The 20099-nt window shown below is 29.9% G+C and overlaps 1 protein-coding gene across 1 annotated transcript in view; it reads right to left on the bottom strand.

Moving 5' to 3' along the window:
• LOC136968870 (high mobility group protein DSP1-like) overlaps positions 1–20099 on the bottom strand; it is a 113392-nt gene that overhangs the window by 13979 nt on the left and 79314 nt on the right. Inside the window, exon 4 of the mRNA XM_067262923.1 lies at positions 7232–7370. Coding sequence (XP_067119024.1) covers positions 7232–7370 — 139 coding nt within the window. The remainder of the gene's footprint in view (positions 1–7231; positions 7371–20099) is intronic.

The following is a 20099-nucleotide window of genomic DNA, read 5'->3' as shown; positions in this document are numbered from 1 at the left end:
AAAAATTTTTTTTTTTTGAACCAGAGCTCGAATCCCATATAGACTACCTGATTTTTCTAGATCAGAAAATTTATCCCTGTCATTACAGATAATTCTATATAGAGACAACTGCAATTTGATGGAAAGAATTATTCTGTATTATTTATTTATTATATTGACTCTTGGACAATAAAGAAAAAGAGGTAAAATCAACTGCCTGATAGCATTTCTGAGAGTCAATGTAAAAAATAAAGAAAACAAACTGGGAAAAGTTATAATATAAAAATATATATATGGCGAAAGGATAAAAAATAAACTTTTTTCAATATATAGAAAACATATATTAATATATATATATATACTGCAGTATGATATATAAAAATGAGTAATTAGGAAAAATAATATAGTAAGAGGAAAAAAAAATATGAACACACATGCTTACAAGATAATTTTTCTTGAAGTAAACATTCCATAGGGGCCATATCTGCTATTCAGTAGAGAAAGGATCTGTGTGATAAAAACACAGAACAGAAATGAAGAATAGGAATACATGTAGTGTTCTTCCAAGGATTCTTAGACATAGCTAATGTTGCAAAATTAAACCATTAAAATATTGAAAAACAAGAATACAATCAAAATATTTAATTCTCTCAAAAAAAATTCAAAGTTCTAGTCTTTCTCTAGCAATATTTGGGTTATTGATTTGCAGTAAATTACTATACTTGTTTAAGAGTGAATAAACTATCAACAGAACTTGATAGTTTTGGAAGTAGAAATGGGGCTCCCATTGACCAAATGAGAAGACAATAGTCTTTGATGGAATGAAAATTTGCAAACATATTTAGAGGATATGGTTTGACCAAAACACCATAGTATTCCTCAACATATAGCCAATGATTTTATTAGCTTATCTATATGGCTTTTAAAAGTTACTTTAATATGAAAAATAATCCCAAGCTCATTGTGTATGTTGATATATTGCAATGAATGAGTATTTATGAAAAGGGCTGGTAGAAGCAGATTTCTGAGTAAAGAAAAACACATGATTACAGATTTTTGTATATTAATTTTTTATCTTCTGTCTTTACTAAAGTTAACTTTACTAAAGAAGATAAAAAATATTGATTGGATTGAAGAACAGTGGAATTGTGGTTTAACAACTTAATATTGTTTGCATAGGCAATAACAGAAGAATTTATATTGTTAAGAAAATTGTCGATATATGCTGAGAAAAAGTCCACTTAAAACAGATTTTTGTTGAATACTGGTTAAAGGCAAAAAATCAGGAATAGCAGTTATCCTGCCAGAAGTGAAAATTTAGGTTAATATCAAAATAGTCACAAAGTATAGCTAAAAGTATATATATAACAACATTAAGCTCATTCAATAAGCCTATGCTTGAACTGCCTGAATTACAGCCATTACTTTTCAAAACTTTAAATCCTAATTTATATATTTAATTCCTTTGTTTTCTCTATAATATTTCATTAATGTTTTCTTTTTTATATTTTATACATAGTTTTCTATTCATGTCACATTATCACAAAAATGCAAATTTCAATTAAGATCTCCTATTTAAAACTCATTAGCATATCCATTTTAAATTTTGTTTTTATTCTAAATGCCTTCTATTCGGCCTGAAAAGGATATAGGTAAACCTCCTACAATGCGGTAGATACATTTCTTGAAAATACCGCGTTGTGGGAAATCGCATTATTGGAGACACCAACTTAATACAAAAACTGGGATTCAGTTCTAAAAAGAGAAAAACTGCCTTTTATGGTGTAACATTTTCATCGTTTTTTAAATTTATGGACATAAAAAGCTTAAATAAAATTCAACATCATATAAAAACTAAAAAGATTATAATTTCAAGTCAAAATCAAAAAGAAACAATGTTATGCTCAAATTCAGTCCTCATCGTCACTTATTATAGTTGTTCGAGAATGTTTGACTGGCCTTATTTCAAGATCTGAGCTTGTTCTATCAAGTTCCACTGCGCTTATGTGATCCGTTGCGATTTTTCTGTTATGTGAAAAATAATTCATTTCTAAATACCCTAAACTGCGTTGTAAGAAAATTTCCACATTTTCCCAACCGCATTGGAGCGAAAACGCATTGTAAAGGTACCGCGTTGTAGGAGGCCTACCTGTATTTGTAAAATTCAAATTCAACATTCAAAATGTTGAAAGTACTTGTGTGCATTTGAATTGGATTGAAACTAAACACAAAGAAGTACTAATTTGGCATTGAGTGTGTTCACCAGCTTTATTAGCTTTACATATATCAAACCAATTTCTAATAAATGAAATCTACAATATTTTTACTAGCAAAATTTACTATTTTTTCCAACAGAATAAAGCAAATAGCTTCAAAAATATAAAAAAATTACATAAAATTTAATAAATGAAAATACTACTGAATTTATAAATTGTGTAAAATTCTATGCAGAATATCAGGCAAATGTATTAATATTAAAAATACAAAATTTATTACTTGCAGTGTAGAAGTTCTTACTTATAACAAGAAGATACATCTGATAATAAAATTAATCATTCAAAATTAATTTTATTTATAACAGTTTATAATAACTTATAATGTTATTCTCTTTCATTTTTAAAATATTGTACTTATATTCTACAATAGTCTTATTGAATATCTGTTGTATTCTCCATATAAATTACATTGATTACTTAGTTACTTGGCTTATAACCTATTTGCAATGTATCATTTCTATGCTCTTTACTAAAAGATTACTGATTATTGCAGCTGAAATATTTTAAAATAAAATAAAAATATGTTAATAAGATGGTTTGACTATTGTTTATTAACAGTCAATAAACATTAATTTTTAACATCCAATTGTAAACTTAATAGAAAAATTATTATATGCTGATTGTTCTTCCAAAGTATATTAAAATATTTGTTAAATACAGTCAAACTTCTAAATAGTGAATTACTTTGTAAAAACTAATTTTTGCAAAAAAATATAAGTAAAATTGCTCCTAAAATAACAAAGTTATATTTCTAAATAACGAATTTTCTTAAATTTGTAAGGACTATCGATCATTAAAAGTCAATTATTCCATCTAGTCTGAGTTCAAATTTAGGTATCAATCTGTAAAGCCATGGCCCAGGTGAGAAATACTAATTGTTAGCTTTTAAACCATCATGTAATCTGTCCCCATGGCTACCAGTTGTAAAGAAGGGAGAAAGACATTATCTGTCAATGAGGGCATTTGGACCTAAACAATTTATAATTAACAAATGTTTTAGAGTTACAGTATTACATGACTGTATAGTATTTACAATATTTTTAGTAATACTGTAACTTAGTTAATGTTTTCAAAAAGAACATGTCATTTTATATAAATTTTTTTTGGACAACCTGGAATGCATCCCTATTCCAGGTAATACACTACTGTACAGTATAATGGAATAATTTTGTGCCAATGTTGTTTATGCTGCTTCCTCTGAGAATGCATCCCTGTTGTAAATCAGGGCAGCCTGTACAATGAATATGGATATCTGTGACTTTTGTACAGTACAGTATTTGACTGAGAAAGCAGTCTTACTTGTGCAGATGGCTGAGATGAATCATGCCTAAATTGTTTTACAGTACTGAACACTATGTACAGTCCAAAAAAACTTTCCTAGATTTGTCTATAAGAGTTCTCAGAAACATTAAAATCGAATTAGCATTTAAAACCTCTATTTTAACTTCAGGTTTTGAGAGCAAATGGTTCTATACTGTAGTGCAAAAATGTCAAAGCAAAAGTGTTTAAGCATTAATGAAAAAAATTAATGTGTTATGGAAAGTTAAAGGCTCAAAAAAGAAAGATATTGCAGAAAGTTCAGAATTTCAGTGAGTAGTTAAGCAACCATAATAAAAAAAATTATGAATCAATTCTGAAATTAGCCAATGATGTAAGACCTACAGAAAAACATGCCGGAATCTGTGTTTATGTCAACGTAGATGAAGCAATTTTAAAGTGGATGCATTTAATTCATGATATGAATATACATTATCAGGACCACTAATTAAACAGAGAGCTTTAAAGTTTGCAGAATCACTTGGATATGCAGATTTCCAGGCAGGCACTGGGGTTTGATGGATAAATTTAAAAAAAGGCATGGCACTGTTGAAAAAATGGTTTGTGGAGAGTGCAGTTATTAATGAAGATGATGGCAATCAATGGAAGAATGTAACATTAAAACAGAGCTTGGAAAAGTACAAGCCAAAGGTCATTTTCAATGCAGATGAAACTGGTTTATTGTTTAAGTGTACATCCAATAGAATACTCACTTTTAAAAATGATCAATGCTTTGGTGGAAAGCAGAGCATAGAAAAGATCACTGTATTGATTGGAGTAAATATGACAAAAAGTGAGAAGTTGAAACTGTTAGTAATCGAGAAAAGCAAAACTGCACAATGTTTCAAAGGAATGAAGTTTCTTAAGTGGATTAATTATCATTTTAATAAAAAAAACATGGATGACTAGCCATATTTTTGAAAATTGGTTATTAAAACTGAACAAACAAATGACAAGAGAAATGAAAAATCAAATTAATTGTAGATAACTGTCCAGCAAATCCTTCTGTAGTCTTTAGTATAGTCTCTACTTTTTCTTCTCCAAATTTAACATCTAAACTTCAACCAATGGATCAAGGCATAATCAAAAACCTTAAATTCCATTAGAGACTTTTAATAAAGATTAATGGAGTTAAAAACAATATAGCTGGCAAAATTAATTTAAGAGAATGCATTTCTGAGTTATCAAAAGTGTGGACTCACAAAGTGACTGAAATCAAAAATCACTGTAAAAAATTGTTTTTCCAAAGCAAATTTAATGAAAACTCTGGTGAAGGGGATAAAGACAATGAACTGCCACTTTCAGATTTACAAAAGTCATGGAAAGTATTAGGCCAATTCAACGAAATTACCATCAATATCATGCTGGACAATTATCTCATCATCAATAAAGATATCATTACCACCAAGTATCTTATTGATGAAGAAATTTTGGAAAGCTTAAAAAGTAATGAAACTGACGAGACAATCCAACATGATGACAATGATAGTGAAGAGCTCACAAAAAACCAACTAATGACAAAATGATAAAAGCATTTCAAATTATTCAAAGTGGACTGCAGCATTATAAAAATGTGCCTGGAAGTATTTCTAATGCTCTTAATAAGTGTAAAGCATATTACGAAGTGACAACATTTTTTAATTGTTATTTGCAACAAAAAAATTAAACTTTTACAAAAATGTAGTTAAACTAACTTGTAAATATTTTAATACCTAAATGTAAACTTACTTAGAATTATGTTATTACTGTATATTACATTTATATTAATTTAAATTACATAAAATAATGAAAAAATTACATTAAAATAATACTTTATTTACCAAAAAGTGATATTTCTGCATAATGAAAGTTTCCCTATAGCAATTTTTTTTCAGAATTTAGCAACTTTGTTATATAGAAGTTTGACTGTATTTATAAAACTTAAAAGTACAGTAGAATTATTATTATACAATTACAAAATTTATTTTATCTAAAACAATTAATATAATTTTTTTATGAAATAAAAAGACAGTCGCCTCCAAAAAATAATTTTTAGTGGATCACCATTTATTTCCTTACATTGTTCAAGAATAAAAACTTTAGGACGACCCGACCTTCCTTTTTAGGCTTCACGGCCGTCCAGGAAACAATTCTAAAAACACAGGAAAAACTCCAATTAAAATTATAAAAATTTTTTCGAATATTGGAATTGGTAACCTTACGACGTCTTGAGTTGCATCCATGACTTCCAGTCGGGATTTTCGGACCTTATATCCACTTGTAAATTTGCGCTGTAAAATGTAGATTATCTTGTCCTCCCTCTGGCGGCGAATTATTATTAAATTTTTTAGTTTTAAAATTTCGCTGGATGAAAATCAGAAATTTTAAAACTAAAAAATTTAAGGCTGGATCGTCGATAAGGCTGGTCGTCGATAAGGCTGGTCGTCGATAAGGCTGGATGAAAATATTTTTTATTTCATAAAAAATATTTTCATCCAGCGAAATTTTAAAACTAAAAAATTTAATAATAATTCGCCGCCAGAGGGAGGACAAGATAATCTACATTTTACAGCGCAAATTTACAAGTGGATATAAGGTCCGAAAATCCCGACTGGAAGTCATGGATGCAACTCAAGACGTCGTAAGGTCACCAATTCCAATATTCGAAAAAATTTTTATAATTTTAATTGGAGTTTTTCCTGTGTTTTTAGAATTGTTTCCTGGACGGCCGTGAAGCCTAAAAAGGAAGGTCGGGTCGTCCTAAAGTTTTTATTCTTGAACAATGTAAGGAAATAAATGGTGATCCACTAAAAATTATTTTTTGGAGGCGACTGTCTTTTTATTTCATAAAAAATATTTTCATCCAGCGAAATTTTAAAACTAAAAAATTTAATAATAATTCGCCGCCAGAGGGAGGACAAGATAATCTACATTTTACAGCGCAAATTTACAAGTGGATATAAGGTCCGAAAATCCCGACTGGAAGTCATGGATGCAACTCAAGACGTCGTAAGGTCACCAATTCCAATATTCGAAAAAATTTTTATAATTTTAATTGGAGTTTTTCCTGTGTTTTTAGAATTGTTTCCTGGACGGCCGTGAAGCCTAAAAAGGAAGGTCGGGTCGTCCTAAAGTTTTTATTCTTGAACAATGTAAGGAAATAAATGGTGATCCACTAAAAATTATTTTTTGGAGGCGACTGTCTTTTTATTTCATAAAAAAAATATTTTCATCCAGCGAAATTTTAAAACTAAAAAATTTAATAATAATTCGCCGCCAGAGGGAGGACAAGATAATCTACATTTTACAGCGCAAATTTACAAGTGGATATAAGGTCCGAAAATCCCGACTGGAAGTCATGGATGCAACTCAAGACGTCGTAAGGTCACCAATTCCAATATTCGAAAAAATTTTTATAATTTTAATTGGAGTTTTTCCTGTGTTTTTAGAATTGTTTCCTGGACGGCCGTGAAGCCTAAAAAGGAAGGTCGGGTCGTCCTAAAGTTTTTATTCTTGAACAATGTAAGGAAATAAATGGTGATCCACTAAAAATTATTTTTTGGAGGCGACTGTCTTTTTATTTCATAAAAAATATTTTCATCCAGCGAAATTTTAAAACTAATTAATACTATATTAATCTGTTTATCACAAAAATTTATAATTTTATATTTCTTAATTACCGAGTTTTGCCAAGGCTGCAACTCCCCCTTCTGGTTCTCTTCCTGCCATTTCTTTACGTAAGTCTGCCATAAATAACATGAAAGTTGTTCCTGGTCGTTTTGGTTTATTTGTGTCACGAGGAGGCTTATATACTGCCATCTAGAAAAATGAAAAATTATTTTCATATAAGTCATTTGTGAAAAACAAATAATTTAATTATTATATTATTATAATCTATCCAGCCATCCTTTAATTCTCTTTATTGTGAAAAGTCAAAAAACTGATTACAAATGTAACTTAGGATCTTAAATGAAAAAACTAACAAGCATTTTATCTACAAATAGACAAAAATACTATTCCATACCATTTGCAGTATATTTTGTACCAATACCAAAGAGTATCCAGAGTTTTTTTAAAACAAAAACCTTCTCATAAGTATTGTAAATCAGATTAAAAACCCACAACTATAAAAATCAGGTCATAATATAGCAGTACAATAGTGGTTATGAAAACACCACCACCCATAAAATTCTACACAAATGTGTTTATTTTTTTAAATTATATTTTTTCTGCAGACCTGCAAAAACCTATAAACATTGTATCATCCATGATATCAAACACACAAAAAATGCTTTTCACAGGCTAACAAATGTGGAAATGTTTCTGATGACTGCATTGTCCGTTGGTTTAAAAACCGTGCAGGGCAGTGTGCTTTTATAGGCAAAATGGAAAGTTTTCAACAGTTATCATGTAAAAGTTTGTGCGGAGGTGCCAAAATATTTACCAAATTGTAAACTATTATTATTATACACTTAATTTTTCAATAATTATTTTTAAAAATTAGTCATATAATAATAATTTTTCAATTATTATTATATGACTTTATTGACAAAAAAAGGAACTTTACTTGAAACATCTGTTAACATATATTCATGCAATTCAAAGTTGCAATGACACAAGCTGTTATTCAGCATGCCATGTTGCCACTGGAAGAGACAACATTATGCTAATCCAAATTTGAAAAGAAAGTAATAAATAAATGAAAATTACGAATAAAATAAAAGATAAAAGAAGAGTGCATTATAAGGGCATAAACCAAACTAACAAGAATTCACTGCCACCCTTTGATCTAACTTTGTAGCCAACAACCACTGCACCATCATAAATTCACAGGTCTGCAAATTTCAACTAATAATAAACTGTTTGGACTTTTGAGATGTGATTTTTACTAACAACAATCGGTACAACTAAAAACAATCTCTCAAATCCTTCACATAACATACAAAGGCTTTACAAAGTTTTGTCAAAAATTCATAAAAGCATATTATTTGCATAAATACAAAAAGCAATCTCCATCCTTTTGTAGAGCCTTTATGAATTGTTTCATTATTCCCAGATTAATATACAGGAGTAGCAGCAGCACTTTCTCTGGGTTCACCAAGCTGCTCCTCACAATATTCTTTATGCCAGGTTGTAATTGTTTTCTAGGTGGCCATTGCTTCTGAACCAATGCAAATTCATGGCTCTAGTGACCCATTCACAGAGAAAACATGGAAACTTGGTATAACCTGACTGCTAACCTATTAAGTCAGCAGTCAGGTTATACATCAGGTTATACCAAGTTATGCATGCACAGTACTTTCAAATCTCCACAGATAATTACAATATACATCAGTGGCTTAACTACTATCAAATTCTGTTTTAAAAATGTAGATATATTTTTTAACAACATAATTACCTCATAAATAAATTATGGCTACTGAAATGTGTCACTACTATGAGCACAAAATATGCAAAAAAAGCATTAATTTATCCAATAAAAATGGTTTGTAGAGAAACTTTACATGACAGAGAAAAATTAGTAACATTCTTGAATTCAGCATAAAAAAAGCACATAAGAATCACAAAAAAAAAAGTCAAACAGTTTTTCTACTGCAGACCAGTGTTATAATTAGATCATCGTTAGAAGACAGACTCCAACGATCAACCCCCAAATTTCCAACTTTTGTCTCACCATTTTTTTGGGGAGTATATTTCGGTATATAAATTCTCTTTCATGATCAAAAAGCTGTTGTACTCTCTGTACTATAAAAAAAATTTGAAAACTAAATATATTTAGTGCTTAAATAGTGTGTATTGCCACACAGTCAAGACCCAAGAGACATTCACCTTTCATAAAGGTATGTCAATTTGAGTTGAGGTTCTCCAGGCCAACTTATGAAAGTCAATCACACCTCACTATGGGTTAAAAGCATCAATGATCTACTTCATACCTCCATTCTTCTATAAAAGCTTAATAATTCATAATTTTATTGCAATGTAATAAAATTATGCTGCATAGTTACACTTATTTATTATAAAATAATTAACATTGCATATTATTTCTTTTGGTAAATACACTAAAACAAAGAATACAATTTATTTTTCAAAACAAGAGAGAATTTTATTTCTTTCCATTACACATATATAAATTTTGCTTCTATCTAGCTCATTTCTTTTGCACTTAACTGAAATTGCTTAGGACACAACAAAACAATTACTAGAACAGCAATAGCAATATAACCTAGCAACAATCTTGACACTATGAGCACTTCTTTGTATTCACCACATGTTACTTTATAGAGAGTTAATAACCCATATCAAATAGTTAAAAGAATTTTCTCAGTGAAAAATATGGGTTTAATATTCCTATCAAAATTACATCATGTTTTTTACATTTTAATGAGTCATATTTTCTGCAGCTGACCAAAAACAATGCACTGATTGACTTGTTGTCATCTATGATATAGATAAACCATTTTAGCTTGACTGGGATTTTGTAAAAACGAAACCATAGACTTCAAATTCATAATTGTTGCTTTGAATGTCGAAGGTTGATCCTCTCATAAATTTAATTTTATTTATTTATTTTCTAATTTTATTTTATACATAATTAGGAATTTCCAGATGGCAGATGATATCCACTACCCAATTAACAAACTCCAACAGTGAAGGAGAGTAAAACAAAATATAAAAAAATAAAAAGACATGATTTATGAAAAAACATGGTATACGTTAATGCATGAATGTATCAAATTTTAAAAATTCATAATAAAAATATAGTGAAAACAATAAAATAAAAACTAATAATAATTTTAAAATAACTGATGATAATGCAATCTGTACTAACAATTGTATATTTGTTTCAAAGGAAATGTAACAATAGCAACATTGAAAGAAAAGCTGGATTAACATACATAAACAAACAAGATAACAGATAAACATACAAGTAGACCATGCCAGGATAGGATACTGAAGCAACTCAGTCTGCAAGAATATATTACTAGTTTTTCTGAACTGAAACTAAAGTGGGAGAGTGAACAGATGTAAAAGCAAGTGTACAAACTATAAAACATGGTTTAAAGCCTACCATTCATGTAATAAGCCATTACATTCAACTAAAATGCACAGAGTATAATTTATCTGGGTTAAACAGCTAGAGTATTAACATGAGATATTCTGTTGTTTTTAGATGAATCATAATTTAACCTGTTTAGATTTGATGGCAAACTATGTAAAGCATAGAACAGATGAGGCCTACAATAAAGATTGTTTGATGAAGACAGTAATGTCCAATGAGTCAAATGGTCATAAGGATGCAAGTCAGGTAAAGGTGTTGGCAGAGTACAACAAAAATATTTTATCTACCAAGCTAATCTCAACAAGGAACAATTTTGTGACATTGAATCCTGCAAATGACTACTCTTTACAATGATGTGTCACAAAGTGTAAAGTGCCATCTCTTTACAGTTTGTTAGTGTTATTTTCATTTAAAATGACACACAAACTCTAGTTTAGGTAAAGAAAATTTCTACAAGAGGGGGCCCAGATAAAACTCCCAAGTTTTCTAATAAAAGTCATGATCTCAACCTTGTTGAGAACTGCTGACATTATGGGCACAAAAATTCATAAAAGATCTGAAAACAAACAGTGAATATAATAGACAAGAAGCAGTCAAACAATGAAAATAAACAACTGCAGTAGAGTACAGTAAGACCTTGCTTAACGCAGGGGCATTCCTAACGACAAAGCACTAAACGAAGTCATTTTAACAGAGTAAATAGGGATAGGGGAACATGTGACCAAAAATAAACAAATTTTATTTAATTTTAAGTTACTTTTATATTAATTTGTATAATAATATAGGTTAAATAACACAAACATATACACACAGAAATGTAAAGTTCAATTTTTGTGATGAAAGCCCTGACTTGTCTAAACTTCTTGTTTTTTTTTTTTTGCATTTTTTGCAATAAAGTCGTGAAGTTTAATTTGTTGCTTTTTTCTTTCCTTAAGCAAATGTCAGTATTAGATGATCACATCCAAAACGCCTCATTTTGCCTTTGCACTCCTTTCAAAATCTGGGTCATTCACTACAATTTGATCAACGATTTCGGTTATCATTGCTAAACTTTTACTAAGAAATTCTGTAGTGAAATTCTTTGGGTTCTTTGTTTTCAGAATCTCTATTTTCCAGTTGTACATAAATTCCTTGTTCTGCCAGTTCATCGTTGGTAAGACTCACCAGAAATGTGCGGTAACTCCTCAATATTCTGCTTGTCTACATCTAGTCCTGCTAAAATACAGCGATAGGCTCTTCTCATTGAGAATTCTTGGATACCTTCAACCAACTTCTTCCACACTTCGTTCGTGCAATATGATTAGGAAATCAGTTAATTCTTGCCAAGCGAAGCCAATATTGCCTATGGCATCCATGATGTTATATTTTTTTCCAAAATTGCACCAAACAAACTTAGATTTAAGAGAAGTACACCTTTTTGCCACCTTTTGATGATTGATTCATGTTCGTAAATAATCGTATTATAAATGAATCAACGAAATGTTGCGATAATTTAAATCAGCGTAAATTTTGAGCTTTTTTTAGACTTTGAGCAGACTGCATTATATTGAATTAGCGTTAAGCGGGGTCTTACTGTATTAGAAGAGTTTGGTATCTTGAATTTTGCATAAAATATCTGAAGCTCATCTACTCTATACCAGAGTGCTGCAAAGCTGTTATTAAGGCTTGAGATGACCTCACAGAGTATTAGGATCCCACTCAAGAAATAACTGGTTATGTTATGCTTTGTTTTTGAGTCTACTTTTGCTGTGAACCTTTTTCCTTTTGTAAATGTAAACAGTAAGTTCTTGCAACAGCATTCATTAACAGTATTGATGAAGATGTGATGTAAAATAACACTTATTTAAGTTTGATGTAACATTATGTAATAAATGTAATAAGCTGAATTTATTTTGGTTATTCTTCTTGGATTTTTCTAGAGTAGTTTGTTTTAAAACAAGGGTTCAAAACTCAGTGTTTAAAACAACAACGAAAATATGTACTGATCAGTGCAGAATTAAGTTAATTTTGGTAAAATAACTGAAAAGTTTTTTGTTGCGTACACCTATACAACAAAAGAATCATGAAGTCCAGTACAAGGTCATGTGGTAGATTTTTCTCAGTATGATGCAACTCTTCAAAATGCTGCCTGCTCCTTAAATGCTACTTATGCAGTCCCTTAAATGCTGTTATGCCGCCCTCTTACAGTGCCACCTCTCTGTATCATAGCAAGGCATGGCCCTGGTCCAATATATTGAATTGTAGGCCTGCTGAAGGCCTACAATTCAATATATCAATATAATACTCCAATACAATTCAATATAATACTCAGGTATATGTAATAGACTAATAATTATTAATTTTGTAATGTTTAAATATTTAACAAAGTTCACATATTTCATACACAGACATGTTTTATTAAAAATGTAATAAAAAGTGATAATGATGATTTATGAACACTTAACACAACAACTAATATTTATGAATACGATTAAGAAAATGAGAAAACAAAAAAAATATTTAAAAAATGTTGTACTAACAGTATTCGGTTAGTATTTCATATTAACTATGAAGTTTTGTAAACATTGAGGAAGCAATAAAACATTGTAGAGAAATAGAGAAAAGTAATGAAAATAAAACATGTGGAAACATTGCTTTTAAATGCTTTAATTACAGTTTTTATTTGAAAATTTAAAACCACAATATTAACAAAAGATAAACTTTAAGGTTGCTAAATAAAAACAAACAAAGTTATAACTGGCTTTAAACACCTAGTTCAAAGCTTCAGTCATACACATTTCTTTTAACACTTACTGGCTTTTGGATTCTGATCTCTTTCAATCCAAACTAAGGATTGAATGAGCCCAAAGAATAAAAAAAGTTTTTCAAATTCTCTCTGAACTGCAACAGAGTAATAAGGACTACAGTTTTTAGATTCAAGTCTTGCAAGGAAGCCACCAATTTAGATGCTTGATGAATATGGTAAGCACTTTTCCCGAAAGAGGTAATTTTTGAAAGGCCCTGCTCTTGCTTGATAGTTAATAATATTGGAAATGGATTGGTGCTAAAAACACTACTGATGTATCTCATTAATCTTCTTGCTGGATAGTTTTTCGCAGTGAACTGTGGATCAACTACATCTGTTCCATTTCGAAGTCAGAGTCATTTCTGCTTTCATAGTAATATCACCAGATAATTTTCTGGGATGAAATTTCTGCATGTGATTTTCCATTCATTAAACTAAAGAAACGAATTCCACTTTGCAGATTCAGCATCTAACCTGTGAAGTTTTCATTTGTGGGGGGGATAACATAACAATGTTTTTAATAGGGTCTTCTTTTTGGCTGTTCATGTATTGGATTGAAAATAAAAACTAAGAAATGTTCACAACTTCTCACCTGTTTAAAATCTAAAACTGAAACATGGCATAAACATTGTTTTTTCTAATTATGAATATTTTGATTTCAAAAGTTGAAATGTTTTTTTGCCTTTCTTCTCCTTTTCTGACTATTGGCTAGTTTCAAGTGAGAAACTTTTTAAATTACTGATTGTCAGGATGCTTTTGTAAATAGGGAAATACAGTAGTTCAGTAGTTGTCACAAAGTAAAATAACAACCTTTTTTTCATTCCAGCAGTATTTTAATTACGTAAAAATGTTTTCAACTGCTTTGAGCAGCCTTCATCAGTTAAACATACAGCAAAAAAAAAAAAAAAAAATGTAGAATTATAAAATTACGAAAATAAGAACAAAGAATTCTAAATTTACAAAATATAATTCTATAGTGCTCGTGCAAATTGTCGGTAACGCGCTTGCACGTTAATCCAAACGTAAAACAAAAACATAGAAAAATATCTACCTAGGCATCGTAAAATATTTACATTATTAATTTACGTTATCAAAGAAGGATTTCCAGGCTGAAGCTAACATGTCTGCATCTCTATGGTTGATGCAGTTTGTGGTTAAATGAGCTCTGTGTATTTCCATTTTTTCAATGTGCTTAACTGCTCGTCTTGATCTTGCGGCCCTCACAATCGAGGCTTTATCCCAAAATACCATTATTCCTTGCTCTTTCGCAAATGCTGCCAGTACCATAGAATCAACATTCCTGTTCACTGACTGCTTATGCTCATATACTCTCTGTTTTATGCTCCTCATCGTAGCACCGACATATACTAAATCAGTGTTAAATCGATGGTCTCTAATTGGGATGGAATATACTCCTGTTCTGTCGTTGTGCTTTTCTTTTCTCTTATCGTTTCTTAAGATACTGTACACCGTTGGGTTACGCCTGTATATTATGTGCAGATTCCTATGCCTCGCTACTTTCTTAACTACTTTACTTAGAAACGGTATATAATCCAGAACTAAATTTCTTCTTTGTCCAGTTTGGGGTTGTTGCTGGTCCTGTTTACATTTATGCATTCTCGTAATCAGGTCGTCAATTACTTTCCTCCGGTACCCATGTTGAACTGCTACGTTTCTTATGTATTCTAACTCTTCATAAGTATCATTGACATTCATCAAAAAAAGGTTGTTATTTTACTTTATAGAATCAATTCCAGTAAGCATTGTTTATTTAGTTGTCATATATTTCAGCTCATTTTTACTTTCTAGTTTTCGTATCAAGTATCTAGTCCAAGTATCAAGAAATTGGAAACAGATCATCTCTGATAGAAACACTGCAAGTACTATAAGTACTACACTAAGAAATGTCCAAGATTTGCTATCTACTGCTGCTGTCGATAATGGAACCTGAAACTGATCTGATAATAGAAGAATGCCAAGAACTCTTGAATGAATAATGCCAAGAAACTCGGCGAAATATGTTTTCTTCTGAAAAAGAGGATTAATGAAGACATCTGCTATTAAACATCTTTTGAAGAAGTGGGAGGATGTCAGAACAATGGTCTTAGAATGGCATCCAAACCAGATTGAGGTTAATATGCTTGGGAATCTCTACAATTGCAATGCTATTAATTACTTCTGAAAAATCCTGAAGAAGAGAGAAAAGCAAATCGACATTAGACAGATTCTTTAACTGCCAACAAATGAAAAAAACATGACTAATAAAAAATGCACGACTGTGTATATATGTATTTTTATTATTACATATAAATAAACATAGTAAGAAAGTATATATGTTTTGTTTTTTGGAGTTTCCAGTATGAATTAATCAAATTCCCATAAAATCCTATGGTAAATCAATAATCTGTTAATGAACAATTCGGATAGCAAATGAAGTCTTGGAACGAATTATGTTCATTAACCGATCACCCACTGTATGTCAGGCTTACAAATTAAAAAACACTCACTTTAGGAATTCATCTTTAATACTCAATGAATAGCCCAATGCCAAATTCAAATTTTTTCAAACAGAATAGTAAGACTATGGAATTTATCATTGGAAGAATATCATATCAGCACTTTGGATTTTGGAGTTTTTAGATAAAGAATTTTTATCTGTACTATCTCCACCCACAAAAAGTTAAAAGAAATATCAATTTGTATATATTCAAAATACAATCAACAACTAATTTTATAATTAAAGACAGTATTTGTTGAATAAATGCATTTATTAATAAATAAAGTTAGCTGCTTTAAAAATGTCTTAATTTACAAGTAATTTATTCTGAAAATTAGTTTTTTTTTTTTTTACTATTTTCAATTAAATTTTTGTTAATTCTTCTGAAATCATACTCCTCTTGTCCAGTTCATTTAGATATTACCTTAAAACTAAAATTTATATTTTCTAGATATATTTGAGTTTTGAAGAAAAATTACAAGTCACAAAGAGATCTGGAAAATTACAGATAATACTTTGTGCAAGCAAAAATCTGTCATTTGAAAACAATAACAAGATAAAGAGCACTACCAAGCTAGAATAGTAGATTGTGTTTCATTGTTTCATTCTAGTTCTTAAATGGTTGAAACAAGATGAAATTATAAAAAAATCAATAATTTTTATTGGACTTTTTTTAAACATCTCATTCACTTCTATGTTAGATTTTCCATCATAAATAAGATCTTGTGTGACTTCTTGTTCTATTTGCTCCATCAAATACATTTATTAAATTACTACAATACTTATAAAATACAGAAAAACTGAAAAAAATTAAATTCAAAATATGCAATAATAAACTGTTATTTCTTTCATCATCTAAATTTTTCTCTAAATCTTTTCACAATACCATTATTATTTTGTATTGCTATTAGTTTTTTTTATTTTATATTAAATATTAAAAAAATACAAAACAATTTTTATGTACCTTTAATCTCCATTTAGTCTTTGCCAACACACAACATTGTTATTAATACAAATCAACTAACATTGGAAATATGTGCAATAGTTGCAATATTCATATAATATACATTTAATATAACTATTCAAATAAAAATATATCAAAGATTAATATGGCTACTATTCTACATAATTCAAATCTTGGCCTATACTCCAAGTGATTAATTATTTTTAATGTTATATTGTACAAATTAATAATAAAAAAAGATAAAAGCAATTAACTTTTCTTTTTTCAATCCACAAAACAAGAAAATTAACAGATACTTTCAACAATACGTTTTTTCCTTATTTTATGAGATTTTGACCTTAAAAACAACAGCAATCGGTACCTTAATTTTGCCTCATTATCACCTGCTTGTATTTACAAGAAATATATGATGACAATTTTTGACTCAACATTTTCAGATTCCTTTTGTAGCTTTGAATCTTCAAGTTTCAAGTGATTAAAATGGCAGATGGTACTTTACACGTTAAAAAATACAAATACATACTAACAGAATAAACTAATAACTATGCAAAGTTTTGTATATTTTTATTGAGGCTAAGCATCTAGTAAAAGGTCATCTCTAATGGAAGAATGTTTGCTCCTGATGATTGTACATGATGAAGATTGTAAAACTAAATTTGTCTTTACATGTATTTCTAATATTTTGGCATTAAGGAAATACTTACAATAGTGTGTATGGCGGGAAATGCAAATCTGAACAAAACTCTTAAAGCTTGTAAATATGGTCCTCCTGAATATACATGATTATACACATATTGTTAGGTGTAGATGGCCAGCAGTTCAGTAATAATTGACAAAAAGTATTTTAGTGTTCATTATGAAGTGTGTGGTAAGAATGATATTCCAATGTGCTACAAGGTAGCATGCTAAGATCTTTATCTACTACAATGATCTACCAAGTTTGAATCCTGATATTTCTGGAAATTCTTTCAAACTTTTGTTAAAATACTATCTACAAGATACTCCTGATTATCTGAGCTAATCACCAGTAATAAAGGCTCAGATAACACACAAAAAAAATGGATAATCTGTAAGTCTATTTTAATAAAAAGCTAATTGATTTTCCATTTATTTAGTTTTTAATTTCGTATTAAATTTAACACAATACTTTATATGTTATATGCTTTACATGTAATCAAAAATGAATAAAATTTTCAATATAAACAGAAAATTCAGAAAAATTTATTGAACCCTGCAGTTCACAATCAATTTCTTATTTTATCATCTGTCTGAGAATGACAGGATTCCAGCTAGATATCATTGTAAAACACCATTAATTTTGCAATATTAATGATTTATTGATCAGGAAATGATTCAAAATATTTTCTTCAAACACTTTTACAACTTATTTAAAAAAAGAAATAAAAATACAGTATACATACAAGTAAAGCCATATTGTTCAAGAACCAACTGCACTTACTGTACTTGTAAGACCATTTAATTTATTCCTTGACATTCTGGAAGAATTACTTCCTGATGCTCAACATACCATTTTAAATAGCAAGAGTTAACAATGTAAATTTTTTTATTCTAATGTTAATCTTTGAATTCCTGACATACATTTTTATTGAGATGTAAGCATGCATGGATAATCAAGAGTATACTGTATTTATAAATATTGTATTAAACAAAATAACAGTTTTGTTGTAAAATCACCAACCACATCAACAGCAGTTCATTGACAATTCTGACTACCATACACTATTTAGAGGAGTCAGCTTGGCCTGTCTTACATCCAACGAAGTGGACTCGTCCTGTCGTGCTTTATCATCTCAACATCACACTTGTACCACACTGCCTTTTTATACTCCCGTCGGTTAACAGATTCTCCAAACTGCCCTCACTGCACGGAGCAGGAAATGATCCTCCATTTCTGGCTACATTACCCCCAATACACTAATGCCCGCCACAACCTGGGCTTGGCATTGAATGCCAACCTGGTGAACGTCAGTACGCTGCTTCCTATTTATGAACCATCGAATAACATCTCGCCCTGCTGTCTCGTGTTGGGACTTGAAACTTACATCACTCGCACTGGTCGCTTCCATTGACCAATGAGTGAAGTCAAATCAGAGAAAGAGCCTATCAGTGCTAGTATCTCCATATCAACACCAGACAAAAGAGAAGAAGAAGACTTGTGCCACACTTCCTTACTACCTTGAATAGTGTGTGTTAAAAATTTGTATTATACAATCTGTTGTACAACACAAATTCCCCCCCTCATTTGCAGGTAAGGATTTTCCTTTCATCTTTTTTTAAATCTTTTTTTTAATTATTTTTTATATATATATTAAAAAAATATATGAAAAGTGCAAACCTGGATGATGCAAGGAAGGGTTATCCTTGCACCATCCAGGTTTAAAGGTTATAAAACTTATAAAGGTTACAAATGTCATTACATCTTAATTCTTTCAGGATTTTTATGCAAAATGTTAGGTCTATTAAAAATAAATGCCTCTCACTCCTAACTATTCTCAGTGAGTTTTATAACTTATACATACTCACTGAAAGCTGATTACTCAATAGATACAATTTAGAAAATTCTATAAATCAATTAGGATTTTCTCATCTTTAGCTTTGCCATGAAAACCAACAAGGTGGTGGGATCGTACTGATTTTCTACCCTTTGATCAAAATAATAAAAATATTTGAATACCTTGATTCCATCTTGTTAGTTAAAATCCCTAAATTTCATCTTATATAATTTCCATTTATGCCCCTCACTCTAAAAGTGTGTGTATTTCAAATAATACACTGCTTCCTGAAAACAATAGATTACACTTCACAATTTAAATTAATTCTATGTGAAGATTTTAATATTTCTTGGTCATCCATTGGGCCAACTTACTCATCATTAGATCCTTGCAAAAAATTTTTTATTAATGAAATTTACTGTTTTTTCAAATTTACTGAAAGTATTCATTTCCCAACACACCATAATTCTGTTTTAGATCTGGCATTTTGATAAATTGTAACCTCAACTCTTACCCGACAGAAGGGTTTATCTGATCACTCTACAATCTTTCTTGAAGTTTTGGATTGCACTAACAGCAAATACTCACAGTAGTTTACAAGAATCCCTTTATGGCATCATTTTAATTTTAAACAAGCCGCTAAACACATTTGTTCTATTGACTGGACTTTCCTATATTACTTCCTCAAACTATTATCAATTTAACATAATGATAACAGAATAAAAAACA

This window comes from Centruroides vittatus, unplaced genomic scaffold (assembly GCF_030686945.1).
Source record: "Centruroides vittatus isolate TY-2023 unplaced genomic scaffold, ASM3068694v2 contig_165, whole genome shotgun sequence".
Classification (NCBI taxonomy): domain Eukaryota; kingdom Metazoa; phylum Arthropoda; class Arachnida; order Scorpiones; family Buthidae; genus Centruroides; species Centruroides vittatus.
The sequence above is the reverse complement of the archived record's forward strand: the minus strand, read 5'-3'. Positions and strand labels throughout refer to the sequence as shown.